General features: G+C 34.0%; 1 protein-coding gene across 2 annotated transcripts in view; it reads right to left on the bottom strand.

Moving 5' to 3' along the window:
* The window catches only part of LOC123686046 (segmentation protein cap'n'collar), a 58,574-nt gene that overhangs the window by 5,176 nt on the left and 34,845 nt on the right, over window positions 1-18,553 (bottom strand). For both annotated transcript variants that reach the window (XM_045625997.1, XM_045625998.1), the window contains exons 4-7: window positions 5,389-5,549; window positions 3,966-4,151; window positions 1,521-1,782; window positions 156-283 (exon numbers count right to left, since the gene is read on the bottom strand). In XM_045625997.1, the coding sequence (XP_045481953.1) occupies window positions 156-283; window positions 1,521-1,782; window positions 3,966-4,151; window positions 5,389-5,549 (737 nt within the window). The remainder of the gene's footprint in view (window positions 1-155; window positions 284-1,520; window positions 1,783-3,965; window positions 4,152-5,388; window positions 5,550-18,553) is intronic.

The raw sequence follows: 18,553 nt of genomic DNA, 5'->3' as shown, positions 1-18,553 counted from the left end.
AGATCTTGGAATATTCTTCTATGTAATATTGATTAACCAATCTTACAAATATTAGGGTTTTGAATAATTCTTTAAAAATTCAAAAATTTAAAATTTCGATCGAGGTGTTGCATTTGCTGTCGCTTGGTGAATCGAACAATTCTTGAGCTACCAACCTGGTAATACATCACATCATGATTGGGTTCCAGCTTATAATGGTGAGCTGAGCTTGATTCTCCCATAGGTTCACTACTATTTGTCAGGTTCATTGATGTAGCAACTGCATTTCCTAAATTTGTGCCACCTAAATTAAAACAACATACTTTTGACTTCCAATATTCCTTCATATACTAACTGACAAAGAAACTGCAACACCCAGAAGGAGCTGTTTAAATTTCAATTTAAACCAACTCGGCAACATGAGGTCGGCCATTATGTTGCTGAAATATTGGATTCTCGCGACGGTTAAGGTAAGGGAGAACATATGGCTCCACTATTTCTTGAAGGTAACCCAGCGCTGTCATGTTACCTCGAATAAAGACTAAAGGTGACCTACTTGCATGTGCAATAGCACCCCATACCATAACGCCTACTGTCCGGTGTACATGACGCTCAACATCAAACTGAGGTTCACGTCTTTCTCCCCGACGTCGTCTAACTCTTCTTCGGCCATCATTTGCACCCAAAGAGAATCGGGATTCATCAGAAAAGGCGACCTGATGCCATTCCACATTCCAATGTTGACGTTCTCTGCACCACTGTAATCGTTGCCGGCGATGCTCAACCGTCAGAAGTACCACAAGATGGGGTCGATAATGTTGCAGTCCAAAAAAACTTATCCGGCGGTAAACTGTTCGGACAGTTACAGGATGGCTTCCTCATCACTCATCAGCCAAAGATCGAGTTGTCGCAAATCGGTCTCTAATGGCCATAAGTCTTAGACGTCGATCTTGAACTTCATTTGTGCCCCTTCGACGTCCGGTGCCTACTCTTCTTCGATTTTGGGCATTATCAAACCACGCTTGACAACATCTCATAACAGTAGTTGGATTTTTGTTTGTACGGTTAGCGATTTCTCGAAATGACAACCCCGCCTCCCATAGACCAATAATTCGACCTATTTCAAATTCACTTGGCTGGCGATAAATTCCGCGTACACGTGCTCTAGGCATTTTAACAAAAACAAAACATCGACTCTGGATCTCCTCGAACAGCTGGTTTGTTGTAAAATTTAAAGAACTTGCAAAAAACGACTACAATATTTAGGTAACAAAAATTGATTCCATGAAAAAAACCTCACGCTTTTTTCTCCTAATTCAATCATTTACTCCTTGCTATACTATCTATGTTTCACAAAAAACGTTTTAATTTAAACAGCTCCTCTTGGGTGTTGCAGTTTCTTTGTCAGTTAGTATAGTTACCTATTAGTTTTTTTATATGAAATATATTACATTGAATGGATGAAATTCCATTCGAAAAGTTGCTATTCCCTTATACCACTGAGTGGTACCCTCCTATTTTTCAAAAGCCACGCCCCTTACCTATATTATTGAAAGGCACAGTCGCATTGACGTCACCCATAGGCGGAGCAAGGGTAGCGTTGTGCAAAAGTACCCCGCGAGTCGCTTCAGTTCCATAACCCATGCTGTGAGGATGGGTATGGTTGTAATTATGGAGGGGATGGTGGTGACTGAAGGGATGATGCATAGCGCCACCTTCTGTCGGTCCCGGAAAGCTTAGGAGGTTTGCCAGATCCTGCCATCTCTGTTCCATGCTCATAGTTCTCATAAAGGGCATTCGACTCTGAAAAAATAACTTTAGTTGAATAGATGTTCGGTTTATTTTTATTTTAAATCTTTGCAATATCTAGAGGAATAAATTTAACCCTCTGAAATTTGCAGTTTGTGTTTTAAGTAGAGTAGGATTCAATAAAGTTAAAAAATCGCTAGCACCACAATATCTGTTGTTCTGTGTTATCGAAAAATCCTTTGAATAGTGGATTATTAATTGATTTTTCTTTATTACTGAGTTCGGTTGAGTAAGGAGCTTTGAGTCTAGCAACATATTAAAAGAAGGCAAAGTTTCTTATGCGAAAGGATTACACAAATGGTCAAAAGATCATTTTTCAATACATACAAACTGATCATAATTTTGTGCTGGAAATTTACATGTTGGAGTAATAAAGCAGCACTACAGATGAAAATTATTTGACTTTCAAGACAACATAAATATTCGGAAGTTCTTTGTGAAGAATTTGAGACAGAATTTGTGTGTGGTGATAAATCTCCAGAACTGGAAAAATTGAGACTTTGCATAATGTTAGGATCAACATATAATAGTGACGAAGGATTCTCGAAGATAATACAGGGTGATTCACCGGGATGGCCTATTAGACGTTTATGGAAAACTAATCATAATTTTGAGCTGAAAATTTGCATATTGGGGTTTGAGACAATGATCTTTCTCCCTAAAATATTTTCTGGTCTCTACAACTTCCGGTTATCCGCAAACAGACTACTACTTCCTTATTTCAAATGGCACACCCAGTATTTCACTGCATGATTAAATAGCTTTTTTGATAACAATTTCAGCAATATGCCATACCTTGGGTAAAAACTCAACGGTTAATGAGTTAATGGGATTCTTATGAAAAAAATGGTGGCGACGGGGACTCACACTTTTTTGGATATTTCTGCAGAAAAAGTTTGTTTCGAAGAAATATTTTTCAATTTCGATTCTGCAAATACGTAGTTTTATAAGACTGTTTGAAGTTTGGATCAAAAATGTACAGGGTGTTTATCAGAAGATCATGAACTTGGGCAATTCAAGTTCATCAAAACTCAAGATTTTCAAATTAGAACCTATATTTTTTTTATTATTTCAGTCGATTCTACGTACAAAAATAGTGGGGGTTACTTAAGCAAACCCTATATCTAAAATGAATACTTCAAGAGTTACCGAGGAAGAATTTTAAATGAGGAAAAACTGCAATTTTAACTGTGTGGAGTAGTCTGTGACTTTCGGAAAACACAGAAAGAAACTAAAATTCGACGTTTGGCTAACTAAATTTTACATTTCAAGAACTAATTTATGAACTCTTTCAGCAAAACAGCTATACAAAAAATGGTAAAACAACGGTTCATCCATTTCATGCAAAATTGTTCTTTGAATTTTGGACATGCAGCATGAATATCTTTAAAACAATGCTCAACTCGGTTTGGGATTCAAATTAAACTAAATGAACTAATAACCAACAAACTAAAAATGTCGCCAAATCTATAATGAAAAATTGGAATAATTGAATAACCCAATAACGAAATTAAATTAAAAAAAATTGAATGAACCTTTTTTCGATTCGAATGAGTAGGTTTCTTGGTTTCTTTTATTTGGTATTTGAATTCCCAAAGGTCCATTCCAGGTTCACAGAAAGGTACCGACCAATTGTCCTAAGCCTACAGGAAGTCTGAAATGTAGGAGCAACTGAGGCTAACCAAAACAAATTGGGTAAATTTGATTTATGGGTGTACTCGAAGTACTTTTAACCCATACAGAGACCATTGTAGCATCTAACAAATAACATTGCAACTGTTACAAACACCGCTAATACATTTTTTGAGTAGGAGTAACTCATCATTTTCGAAAAGGTCAAATTGTTAAGAGTTTTCTGTTCGATCGAAAGTTTGTACAAATATTTACCTATTACAGATGCTATTCGAAGAGAAAGTAACAACGTCAAGACAAATAATTTGCTACGAATTGGACTACTCAAAAAATATGCATTATTCATTGAAATATAAGCATCAAAACTGGGAATACACAGAGTCATATCAGGAGAAAACGGTGGTTATTCGATAAGCTCAGAAATCCGTTTTTGGTGTGAAATCTGAGATTCATTCCATAAGTCTGGTTTTTTCAACGAATTATACAAAATTTTCAACGTTTCGTTAACGAAATTCCAGAAAAAGCAAAATATGTTTCTTAAATACCTGAAATGCCCTATGATGAGGATGATGGAACTGTGGAGTTTGAATCATGTCTGTTAGGTCGTCTAAACTCTCCTCAGGATCTTGGGGTAAAACAACATCAGGGATCTCTGGCAAAGAACTTGCGGCCTCAGCTGTTGCACCGCTTGCTCCTTCTTCTAAATTGACTGAGTCAAGATTCGATTCGTCCTGAAAATTTTTTAGCAAAGGTAAGGATTTGTTCTCGCCATTTTCAATTATAGTTCGATTATTTGGAGGGCATTAATGGTTGGAAACTTTCGTTAATGAAAAATTTCCATAGGTAAAATAATAATAACTTTATTTCTAGAAGTGGTCCTGTTAACTGGCCCCCTCGTTTGTGGGACTTAACTCCTCTCGATTATTTTTTATGTGGTCATTGGTTTATACTGGGTGATTCACCGGGATGGCCTATTAGACGTTTATAGAAAACTAATCATAAGTTTGAGCTGAAAATTTGCATGTTGGGTTTTGAGACAATGATCTTTCTCCCTAGAATATTTTCTGGGCTCTTCAACTTCCGGTTATACCGAAAGCACTAATTTCTCATTTCAAATGGAACACCCAGTATATTATTGCATCATTAGATAGATTTTTTGACGACAATTTCGGCAATATGCCATACCTTGGATAAAAACTCAACGGTTCATGAGTTAATGGAATTCTTATGAAAATAATTGTGGCGACGAGGACTCACATTTTTTTGGATATTTTGGCAGAAAAAGCTTTTTTCGGAAAAATTGTTTTCTTATTAGATTATGCATATGCGAAGTATTATAAGACTGTTTGCGGTTTGGACCAAAAATGTACAGGGTGTTTATAAGAAGATCATGATCTTGTATGTATGGCATAGAGCATATTGCCGAAATTGTTGTCAAAAATCTATCTAATGATGCAATAATATAATGGGTGTGCCATTTGAAATAAGGAAGTAGTAGCCTGTTTCCGGTATAACCGGAAGTTGAATATATTTTAGAGAAAAGTCTCGAACCCCAATATGCATATTTTCAGCTCAAAATTATGATTAGTTTTCCATAAACGTCTAATAGGCCATCTCGGTTAATCACCCTGTATATATACTCGAAAAATGAATGCCATGAAATTATTTACCAGATTATAATAATAAAAAATCAATTCCAACAATATTTCAATCTTGTATTATTATTTAAAATTCTGAAGCTTTCAAAAAATGTTGATTCATACTATATTTGCAACGAAGTTATGATTTCTATTACAATTCAATTGTTTCGAGTGATAGATAAATTCATCCTGCCGTTCCATTCTCAGTTAGGTATATATCTGACCTCAGAAATGAAAGTAACAAGTAGTCGATCTAGAGGCAATATTTTCCGTTCACTCAAACTGAGATTTTACTTTGATCAATCAATTGAACTATTACTTTACTCACTTTTAGTTGTTCGATGTCTAGATCCACCAATCCAAGAGCCTCATCCAGAAGAAATTCTTCAAGGGGCAGAGGGAGATCCTCCAAAGGCAGAGGACCAAGGGGTGAACCACATTCTGCAATCAAATCCGATTCTTCTGGTTCTGCCTTGACTACATATTCACCTGAAACGAAATTCGTATTTTGATGATGTTGCCATGGAAATAGAGATCGAATGACGAAAAAAAAAAACATTGCAATTTTTTTAAACACTTTTCGATGAAGTTGAGAGTGGCGGTATTCGAATAAAATCTCAAAAATGAAAGTGCTAGGATTTTGCTGAGAAAAATATCGTATTTAGCATCTTCGCAGGCCGCAGCAATATACACTGTGTCCGTAAAGTATGGAACAAATTCATTTTTAGCTGAACAGACCATTTTAAGAAAAAATCCTGAAACACGTCGATTTCTTTTTAATTTACCGTATTTTAAAATAATAATCTAATGTACAGGGTGAATAACTTTCGAGTAATGACGTCACCGTCATTTTTTTTTTATGGAACACCCCCATTTTGTCTCAATTTTCCGATTACTCTCGTTGAGCTGATTCCAAAAATGTATCACATGTTGATTCCAATTGGTACAGGGTGGACAAAAATACAATAGTTTTGTGTGTGCCCATAAAGTAACGCGTAACATTCTTTATTAGTTAAATTGAAAATATTATCAAAAATACTTATTGTCTAGCGGCAATTGGTTTGAATGTAACACCCTGTAGTTTGTTACATTTTTAGATTAATAAAAATGAGCTGTTTCCAAACATGTTTGGTACTTGTGGTCTAGCAGGCAGAATATGAAAGAAATTATTTCTTATCAATTTAAAAAAAAAACATAGTCGTCTAGTTTTTTGTGAAATTTCGTTATTTGTTTATTGCCGCTAGACAATAAGTATTTTTGATAATATTGTCAATTTAACTATTGTAACTTTTGTTCATCCTGTACCAATTGGAATCAATATGTGATACATTTTTGGAATCAGCTCAGCTAGAGTACTCGGAAAATTGAGACAAAATGGGGGTGTTTCATAAAAAAAATGACGGTGAGCAATACAAAAAATTCATTTCATTTTAAAACAAAAAAGTATGTGTAGATTCAATATCAGTATCAGCTGGAGGCAGTGATATTCTTCAAAATTCAAAAAAAAGAGCAAAATAAAAAAAAGGGGTCTGTACGAGTATTACATTATTATTATTTTCTCTAATTCACTGATTTTTCATTGAAATTCATGGCATATCTTTAAGTGATTTTAGCATTGGAAAATGTGGGTAAGGAGAACAGTTTTCCGTATCACAAAATTGACAGATAATAGATAAATCTTTGGCAGGAGATTTTTGAGTACCAAGTTATAATAATAAAATATAACCATGAAATCTGTGTGACTCTGAGATATTCTCGCACGATATTGTTCTACAAAATAAAGAAGAATGAACGGATTAGCTACAGAATTAGAGAAATAATAGAAACATCCTGAGAAAAATGCTCGAGAACCGAAGGATAAGTAAATAAAAATATTAAATTTGTTATGTATTAAATGTTATCATTTTTCATACTGTTTGAGGATGAAGATCTTCTTTATTTGATTTTCAGATTCTAATTGACAAAAAATGATCGTATAATTAATATAAATATATCAAAAAGAATTCAAGTACAACATCGAACGTTTCAAATTGAAAGAAAACACAATAAGTACATTCAAATGAAAAAGAACTTCATACCAATCTACAATTCTACAAAGCTCATTTTCACCACTCAACTGTCGTGCCATTTATATGAATTTACGACTTGTTTATTATTATCCAGTTGAAAAACTCGAAACAACATGTCCGAAGTAACAGAATTGTCATAAATTATGTAGATAGGTCTCAACGAGAAAATCGATATTTCCCATTAACAAAAACGAATCAATAATGAACCGTATTTTCTTTGTTTTTTATTCTATAAACAGCAATATTCATTATAAGTTATAATAAAGTTAGAAGGAATTCTCAAAGTAATGAGAAAATACCGTTTGAACATTCCTATCAAGTCGAATTTGAATAGAAATATAAATTAGGTTTTCCACATTTAAAAAAAAATATTGGTCCTACCTTTTTCGATAATAATCCAATAAAACTAAAGCACCAATGAGTCCACAAGAAGGCGAACGAATCAACAAACAAAATTCACAGTCAAAAAAGTACAAACCGACCGAACCAATTGTACAAGTCCATGATCGACAATGGGTGCGAACCATAAAAAACAACAAATAGACCCATCAAACATCGAATGAGGCCGGTCCGAAAATTTTTACCTGATTCAACACCGGAATCAGCTCTGGAAATCCACGTTGTCCCCCCTCTCTACGTCCACATTAAAAGAATTCCAATTCTATTGGGCCTGTGTAATATGTAACAACTGATCCGATCAAAACCCTCCCATCACAGTTCCTTTGAGGCAAAATGGCCGACAATAATTACATCACCGAAAAAGGTAATTTAGGCCCAGGTACAAATACACGCACCTGATTATTCATCGGTGGTTTTTTTTTTCACAGGTTCTGGTGACTCGATCAACAAGGATTATTCATAGAAATTAATCTACACCTATTTGCAAAATTCGTAATTTTGAATTTGCCTAAGTATATAATTACCTATTCTGCAAAATAGACATCCAAACACCAGAATAAACATATAAACAAATAATTCTAATCTCCATAAGTGTCATCTATGTATCTACCTACAGACGGAAAGACTCTGGATGGTAACCAATTCCAGCTTAATGAATTTCAATTAAATTTGCTAGGGAAATAATATTTCGAAGAAACTAACTCGAAAATTTCAATTTTCCAAGTTTTTTTTTTGTTCGAAGATTATCATGTTTATGAACAGGGAAGATGGAGCGATTTGTTCAGGGAACGAGCTCTCAAGCAGTATAAGACGTGTTTTAGACCGTTAGAAGCTTTGAAATTTTAAATTTTACACCATTGTTTATTATTTCCTGAAAATATTCCAACACGCATGAATAACAACAAGTAAATAATGAATATAGAAACTAATAATTAATATCTACCGGCGATTTTCGAATTAGAGTTGGTTTTTTCAGAAATTCGAAAAAAAAATATATAAATTTGATGTATCTGCAAGTTCTTTCTTCACTTTGAATTCTTTATTTTTTGTTCTCATGCTTAATGAATTCAGTTATTGAAAACTTTCTATAACAATAGAACTTCATTTATCAGTTGAGACAATAACAGTGATTCTCAACACTTGCCAATTGAGGATCAGTAAAGGCAAATAAATATAGATCTGAATAAAATAATAACAATTTTTGAGGAGCCTGTGAATCCCTAATTTTCATTTGTAACTCAAATTTAGGAACGCCTATAGAATGAATAACCATTCTAAACTCAGTGAAGAATAATAAATGTGTATAAGCTGCTTGCGAGCGCTCGTTCATTCGTACGCCAATTGCGCCCTTGGAGGCCACATAACTGTATAAAAGCATATATGGTCTCTAATTCATCGGCGGATGTTACGCGTATTTTTTTCGAGGTATATAACTTTATGTTGGCATTACTGTTCAAGATAGCGATCGATTTAACAGCTGTCAAGTGATTTATTCTCAGTTTGGTTTGGCGATTCATCATGAATAGACTCACGCCTGAACAACGCTTGCAAATAGTGCAATTTTATTTCGAAAATAATGGTTCTGTGCGGAATACGTATCGCGCACTACGTCCATTTTATTTTGTTTAGCGATGAAGCGCACTTCTGGTTGAATGGCTACGTCAAAAAACAAAACTGCCGCATTTGGAGTGAAGCTTATCCTCAAGTGTAGTTCGAAACACCGTTACATCCAGAAAAACTGTCTGTTTGGTGCGCTTTATGGGCTGGTGGAATCATTGGTCCGCACTTCTTCAAAAACGATGATGGCCAGAACGTTACAGTCAATGGTAATCGGTATAGAGCCATGATTACTATCTTTTTCATTCCTGAATTGAACAACCATGATGTCCAGGAGCTGTGGTTCCAACAAGACGGCGCAACATGTCACACAGCTCGTGCCACAATCGATTTATTGAAAGACACGTTTGGTGACCGCCTAATTTCACGTTTGGGACCTGTGAATTGGCCTCCAAGATCTTGTGATTTAACACCGCTAGACTACTTTCTGTGGGGCTACGTAAAGTCATTGGTCTATGCGGATAAGCCCCAAACACTTGACCATTTGGAAGACAACATTCGCCGTGTTATTGCCGATATACGGCCACAAATGTTGGAAAAAGTCATCGAAAATTGGACGTCCAGATTGGACTACATCCGAGCCAGCCGTGGCGGTCATATGCCAGAAATCATATTTAAAATGTAATGCCACAAGATTATCTTGCGAATAAATAAAATTCATGTCAATCGAATAATCCATCGTTGTTTTATTGCAATTTGAAGTTCTATAGCTCCGAAAAAAAACACCCTTTATAGAAGCTGCTGATTCCACGTCTGTGCTTTCGTGATTTAAAAAATTTCAGATATTTTACGAAACAGGTTGAAGTAATGAACCGTGGTGGAAAATTCACTGTGTTTTCCTTTCTCAATTAATTTCCTCTACGTGTTTCGCGGGTCGTTTTTTTTTCTTCGGTCACGATTCTAATCTCACGCAATATGGTGAAAACTTCCGACGTTGAAAAATTATATCATACCCTCTGGAGGGTGGAACTATAGCTGGGGTCTTATTGTTCAAACCCTCCTTCCAACTTATTTCGGCTATCTTGAAAAATGGTAGGATCGTTTCCGTAGGGGGGTGAAAGAACGGGGAATGGATTACGCTCGATATGCGATTGGGGGAAGAGGGATTTCAACCCCTAAAGCAGTCGAAAAACGACGCTGGGATCATGGCGTCAGATTAAATGGCGATGGCTGCTTGTGAAATCGAATATCTAACATGACGTGTTATCTTGGGGGTTGAGATGTTTGGAAATATTAATTTTCTTCAATATCTGGAGAGATTTCTGAAGAGTTTTCCAATAAAAGGTTTCATTTTAATATTTGAAAAACGAGAAATCAATAGATGTTTATTTCATTGCAAAAAGAAGGCATTAGATTAGAGATTTATCACTTGATATTCAAGCTACTTCTCTTGAGATCAGGTTCAAGTCAAGTTGTAGTTTTTCAGTTCATTCAGCTAGTAAATACGTCTATACTTATATTATTTAACAACTAAATACAAAATTTCGATGGAGTTGGTATTAGAGATTCACGGCTTGACTTGATTTTCAAGCAACTTGACTTGATTTCAAGTCGAGCGTAGTCAAGTTGCTTGAATATCAAGTCAATCCGTGAATCTCTAATGCAAGCCACTTGACTTGATTTCAAGTCGAACTAAGTCAATTTGCTTGAATACAAAATCTAGCCGTGAATCTCTAATACCGACTCCATCGAAATTTGGCTTGACTTGAAATCATGTTGAGTAGTAGTTTTACAATGTTAAGTCAAGTATTTGAAAAATTAATTACATTCTATCAAGCTACTTGATTTTCAACAGTTTTATTGTGTAGTGTGCACATCAATAAAAAAAATTATTGTCCACAAGAACCAAAACTATCAACTATTTTGAAATTGAAACCATGGATTCACGGCTTGGCTTGATATTCCAGCTAATTGACTTGATATTCAAGCTACTTGACTTGAAATCAATTCAAGTTCAAATCAAGTAGTGGTTTTCAATGTTAAAATATCTCAAAAATGGTATATTCTAAGCATGTGAAGCTTTGAATGAATATGGATTCATTTATTCTAGAGTATTCCATTAGAAAAACCATATGTTTGGTCGTTTACATGTTTTGGTACACCCTGTGTATTTCCAAACCTTTTGAGAAAGTAGCTCTAGTGGAGTTAATGAAAATTTGCGGTAATTTCATCGCTCAACCTTAATAGAGCGTCGCTTCGATGGTGGAACACCCCGTATGTATAAGGTGTTTTCAAATAGGAGAGAAAATGAGAGATTCCTTGGATAATTTTGAGAAAAAAAGTCCTCGAACATGGACCCGCAAACGCTTTGTTTTGGAGTGTTTCTTGTAGTCTTATATTTTTGTGATTATTATACCATACCATATGAATGAATAAGTGATAAATTTTGGTACTTATTTACCAGATCTGTAATTCGATGAACTGGTATAATAATCACAAAAATATAAGACTACAAGAAACACTCAAAAACAAAGCGTTTGCGGGTCCATGTTCGAGGACTTTTTTCTCAAAATTATCCAAGGAATCTCTCATTTCCTCTCCTATTGAGAACACCTTATAAATACGGGGTGTTCCACCATCGAAGCGACGCTCTATTAAGGTTGAGCGATGAAATTACCGCAAATTTTCATTAACTCCACTAGAGCTACTTTCTCAAAAGGTTTGGAAATACACAGGGTGTACCAAAACATGTAAACGACCAAACATATGGTTTTTCTAATGGAATACTCTAGAATAAATGAATCCATACTCATTCGAAGCTTCACATGCTCAGAATATACCATTTTTGAGATATTTTAATTTTTCATAAATTGTAGTCCTTCTTTCAGATTTCTCAATGATTAAAAAAAATGTTCTAAATTCCTTATATCATAATAAATGTCAAAAAATATTCAAAGCCGTTATGACCATTTCAAACTGTATCATTTCTATTGGAAAACCCTTAAGAAAAGTAATTTTAAGTTCAAAATAATAAAAAATTCTCAGAGACGCATGAATGAATGAGCTCTCAAATGCACAAGATGCGGGGTCAGAACAATTTTCAAATGTAATGGATTTAGAAATGGAATAAATTATTTTATATCAAAAATTTCGATGTTTTAATGAAACAAAAATAAAAAGAGAGATTCCCTTATAATAATAAAATGATCCCACCCCAACAGGTTCAATTCGACCTGTAAATTCTCCTTTAAAACCTCAATACACAACATTTTTTAAGCAATCTACTGACTGACAGCAACTTCCCTCTTGAACGAGACTAAAAATTAAAACATTATTTTCATTTGATTATCGTGAGCACTGGCATTGACAAAGAGTGTCAAAAATCACATTTTGATGGGTCTAACGAAAATAAACAGCACAATGGGACTGTTGACAGCTGTGGTCGGTTAGCACTTGAGACGTCCCCAACATAAGATAGGCATCGTTGTATTATTTGGTAGCACTAATTTTCAACTTTTCAAATAACAAAAGATCCCGGAGGTGAAGGCCCTAATGGTTTCCAAGAACATCGAAAAGAACGAGGAGGTGAGAATTTCTGATGGAGAGGAATTTCGACGTCAAGTGGAAATACACCTCAATGGGTAATATTTACATTGAGGATGATCCTAATGTTTGTACTGATCCTATTTCATAATTCAATGAAACTGAACAACAATGAATAGTTATTTAAAATACACTTGCAGAAAGCATTGCTTTTTTTCCATGAATTCAAGAACCAGTGTTGAAATGAGTCTTCTCTACGAGTATTATACATTATTTTCTCAGATTCACTGAATTTTCAATTAAATTATTGTAATATTTCCATAAATGTTTAAATTTCATCAAATTAGAATACAAGTGGAGGGATCAATGCAGTCTGATAATAGATTTCCATTTTGTTATGCTTTTTTTATTCATTCGGTGTTTTTTTAGCTAAGTTGGAAAAACTACCCTCTATACTTAAGAGATTTAGTTCGTTCAGTGTTTTTTTGTAGTGCATCTAGTCTCAAATTATGTATTTCAAGTTGAATTCTTTCAAGCGCTGAAAAATCGAACAGAACACTTGAAAATATACCTGATTTTTGAAAAGAATACTCATGAAATAGTTGAAACTGATTCCTGTAAATGCGTTTGAAGTTTTTTTATGATTGGAATATACGTTGGTGTAAGTGTACTAATTGTATTATTTAGATAAGATTCTACATTGAATGAAAAATGCCTTGAACGTTGAAAGAAATTCATATGTGAAAAAATGGGCAATATCTAATTTTGAACCTATTGTCCTATTGTATATTTTGCATATATGATTAATTTTTGAGGCGTAGATTTAATATTAATAAAATGTTATTCAACATTTCCTTACTCTTCATGACACTTTTTTTATTGAACATATGCAAACTATAGAAAAGATAATTATCATAGCTATTTACAAATGAATAAATTAAACTCTCTTCTTCAGATACTTTTCAATCACAATGAGATGACAAATAACAGTTAATGCTGAGATAATTTATGTTGAGTGTTTGTTGAATTTTGCTTGATTGATTGTAATATGCCAATTATAAGTTTTGAATGAAACAGCTTGAACATGAAGAAATCAACACCAAAATGATTCCACCATTTCAGAAGCTTGACAAATTTCTTTGATCCAATTCTATAAATATATACTTTTAAGTATGTTGTATTTACATATATGATATTTCAACTGAAAATGTTTCATTTATTTATTGATAATTGATGAATAAGTAGAACGTTAAAACCCATGGAGTAACTGGGCGACGGTAGCAGATTGTTATATTTTCTATAGTTAGAAAGACCTCATGTCCCAATGGAATATACCGAAGGTTTCAAATTATGAAAGGTGCAATTAAGAATCAGAGGTTGTCCCAAAATCCATTACTCATAATTCTAAAATCAGCCTAGCATAGAGTCACGTCTTCTCCCATGGGACTGTAGGCTTTATACCATTCAAGGTATGATCATTAATCATAAAAATGGACACAATACATATTTTTGAAAAGCAGCATTTGGCTTAAAGTTTGAACAATCATCAATAATATCCGGTTCTTTTGTTACATCTAATGATCTGAACTCAAACCGAACAAAAATGTATTCTTACGAAGGACACGATTTGAGTCTCACCTTCACAAATTACCTATATATTCCAAAATGAAAATAACAGGCACTATTTAACTTGATCAAACAAACAGAAATCCCACTAAAATAACAGAAAACAGTCCAATCACTCAAAAATATGCACTGTTCTTTCTCTCAGAGGTAATACACAAGCTTTCGTGCTCACCACGACTGAAAACAAGCAATGCCAATGACAGGCCAGGCCTACTAGAGCGAGTTGGAGCTAATATGGCTGCCACTCAGACAATTGGGGCCAGGAAAGGGAACTAAGGGGCAGAGAAGTTTGGGGGGTGGGGGACAGATCAACTTCTTTCCACTTCGGTCTATGAAGAATTTATGCTTCGAAACACTGAAATTCAACTGCAGGGGAATATGGCTATCTTTCTTGTATAAGATACCTTATTAACTCTGTTCTAGAGCATGCAGGTCGAAAATCGTTTGTTCTCATCATGAGTTGGCTGTTTTCTGGTTGAACAGGATGCCCTTCATAACATTCCAATTTTCAACCTTCATCGGTTAACACCAAAATCATAAAAGTCATTATTGGCTGGCAACAATATAGGAGAAAACATGGAAGATGATGTTTAACATTCAAAAACTTATAAGAGAATATTACAAATAAACATAGTTTATGTTATAAACCTATTTGGGATGATGAAAAAATTTTTCTTTTTATTCACTCCAAAAGAAGTTAAACAAAGGCCAGACTGGATTCTCTTCAATATAAATCGAAAGAAAGATGTGAACTTCATGATTATTGGACCTAAAACATGAAATAAATGAATAAAAGAGCAAACATGTGATGAAATATCAAAACAATAAAATATTAGATTTTCAGAAATAATGATTTTTTTCTTCTGATTTTTTTTTTACAAAGTAACGAACGGAAAATGTAAGTGCTGCTTTTTGTGGAACTCTTAATTGTAAATGCGGGCATAATTATAAAAGCTAATAAGTTTTATCATATCAGATATATCACAAAAGATGTGAAAGAATGGGTTTCGATATACTTGGGTTTGTTTCAATTCCCAAGTTGGAGATGGGTTGTCACTATCTTCAGACATCTCCGACTTGGTCCTTGATTGGAAGATGACAGAATAAGTATATTGACGACTGAAAACACCAACGGCCTCAGGGATATTCTTCGAGATTCTCAACAATACATTCTTAAACACCAACAAAGATTTTCTTCATAATCCACTTAAAAAGATGACTTTATTCTACCAGATATCTCATTAGTGACAGGATGGTCCTTTTCATTTTTTTTTTTATTTACATACCGCACCCTTGGCCCCATCAACTTAAACCAATTTGAATGGTGGACACTTCAGTCTCTACAGGTAGTTTCTGAAGTGATCCTTCAATAATATTTACCCTGATCGATCAAAATATATCTCGCTTATTCCGTGGAGGCGTTTCATTCTTCTTATTTCAAATAGAACAGTTAATCCATCAAATTTATTCAAAGGTTTGATGTTGAATATTTTGTTAACGCAGAGGCAAGAAGAATAAGAAATAATTCCGTTACAGATAAAGTATTTTAGCTCGTTTCGAAATAAAATTACTTGTTTGAAGGTATTAGGGATTCACGGCTTGGCTTGATATTCAAGATACTTGGCTCAAACTCAAGCTCAAGTAGCTTGAGCTTGACTTGAAATCAACTCTAGTTTAAGTCAAGTATAGTAGTTTTTCAATGTCAAATCAAGTATTTAATTATTGAGTACTTAGCTTAACATTGAAAAACTACTACTTGACTTGAACTTGAGTTGATTTCAAGTCAAGCTCAAACTACTTGAGCTTGACAACTCAAGTTCAAGTCAAGTATAGTAGTTTTTCAATGTCAAATCAAGTATTTATTTATTAAGTACTTGACTTAATATTGAAAAACTACTATACCTGACTTGAACTTGAGTTGATTTCAAGTCAAGCTACTTGAGCATGAGCCAAGTAGCTATCCTTACAGGGTATAGTATTTCAAAGTTCCTATTCGATATGATTATATCGAATATAGTGAAAATTTTATAGTTCACCAAAAAAGATATCCTAAAGGTTTCAGTGGAAATAGTAAAGAGATTTCAACAAAATAACCTATTATTATTATTATTATTTATATTTGTATTTACTAATTACTAATGTACAGCTTCATTTTCTTGGTCAAGAGATGTTCTACACCAATTATTGCAATTGCTTGAACTTGAGTAAGAGGATGAGTTGTATTTATTGCAGACATACAACGAATTTGCTATCTTTCCACGAACAATCATCTTAGAAATTATTATCGAGCTTTCAACAAGATCCAAATCTCCGTATATGATCATTGTCTGCTCTTTAGTGGAGAGGTTGATGTTCTAATTAAAATAATGATATCTTGTTAAATTGTATTGTCATTATAAGCATAGGAATTTAAAATCATCACAGATTGTAAATACACGATTGTGGTGTAGACAAACTTTCTAGTTTTACCCTTGTTTTGAGAAGAAAAAAAAGGATAATCTGAATCAGCTTTTCTTGCAATTCTGTATGTATTAATGAGAATCGCGAGATTTTGAGAACTCGTTCATTCATGCGTCAATTGTGCCCTTGAAGATCACAAAATAGCAAGCACCCAAAAGCTCCTGACTTGACAATAACAAAATAAGTCTTAAATCAATAAATTGGTGGTATATTGGAAATGATTTTTTGTTGAATTCAGCTTCAGATGAAAGAAGAGTAGTTGCAGGGTTTTTGGACAAAGTTTTAGGATTGAAAAAACTCACTGGATGAAACAACCATTGTGGAATCAAAGAAGAGCCATCATCTTCTCAATAATTCCTTTCAAGAAGGCAATAAATCATACTTATCAAAACTAACATGCATCCTCACTGGCACAGCTTATGAATATAAATTATGCCTGTCCATAAAAATGATGGGAGGGAGAGGCAAATGATTGTTCTTTTGTTCCAGTAAATTCTAGGGAACAACACCCCCCCTCATGAAGAATTTCATTAGAACCAACAATTAGTTCGAATAGTTCAATTAAGTGATGCGTTTTAACAATGTTACTTTCGATAAACAAATTACAAGAATTGGAGCTCACTCCTTTGCTTAATTATGCATTTCAATCTAATCAGTCCAGTGTCATACCTCTATTAATTAACAGTTAGACAAAATGTTGATGATAATCCAACATTTTTTGATCTAGAAATCATTCATCAATATTATATACATACATGTATTATGCGACAGTTTAATCTCGTTGAAAATGTATATAATTTTTTCGTTGAATTTTTTTTTCGACCATGGGATATTATGCATTCTGCTAAACGGAGCTGAAAGTAGGCCATTTCAGCAGTTTGCAAGTTGTCATGACTTCAGTTTTCAATGTTTTCCTAGAGCATGACATTACACTTCTTTGAGATATAATGCATGATGACAATAAGTTTCATTCGACTGTGGCCACTGTTACAGACATACCACTAGACACTTCGTAGACGTGAATGATTTGAGGAATTTGTACGATTATCCAATAGATAATTCAGCGACTCATGGTGCTGATGCAGTTGTTGATGAAATTTCGGCAGAGTAAGGCATACCACTGACAGAAACATTGTTATACTGCTACCTTCGGGAGAGAGTTCCCTCAAACGCAATTTTTCGCAAACTGGTGTCTGTGACGTCATTTGGAAGTATGAAGTGCACTACACGATAATATTTATTTGCATTATTGATTTAACCTTTTTAAGTAAGTAATAAACCTATTATTATCAAATACTTATTTCATTGTAAAGATAACTTGGATAAATTAGATTAGAATTTAATGTTGTTTGAATGACCTTTCCATGAATATGTTCAGACTCTCAGAATAGCGGAGATATTTTGTTATAGAAATTGTCGTATTTAGCAGCAAAACGAAAAACGTAAGAAGCGAATATGCAAATGACACTGAAGTGTACTTCAAATTAACGTCATCGTAAGTTCGTTTCTCATTATTTTGCACCTTGTAATGTTCTCTTTGTATTGAGGAGAAGGTAATTTTTTTTTATTATCTTAATTCGATACTGTTTACACTGCTACGGCAAGCTTGCCGATTTCCTACATTTGATTGCCCCCGTATAGGTTAAGAGAAAGTTGATATTTGCGATTTATGATGTTTTTCTTAGGCGACCAAGGATTGTCTGAAAAAATATATGAATTCGAAGTTGATGGTTATGATTGATGAAACATATGAAACTTCTAAGAAAATCTAGAGATTAAATTATCATCCTAATCCTTTTGGTGTGTCATAATCCAATTACCGGGAATTTTCAAATTCAC

This window comes from Harmonia axyridis, chromosome X (assembly GCF_914767665.1).
Source record: "Harmonia axyridis chromosome X, icHarAxyr1.1, whole genome shotgun sequence".
NCBI classification, from domain to species: domain Eukaryota; kingdom Metazoa; phylum Arthropoda; class Insecta; order Coleoptera; family Coccinellidae; genus Harmonia; species Harmonia axyridis.
The sequence above is the reverse complement of the archived record's forward strand: the minus strand, read 5'-3'. Positions and strand labels throughout refer to the sequence as shown.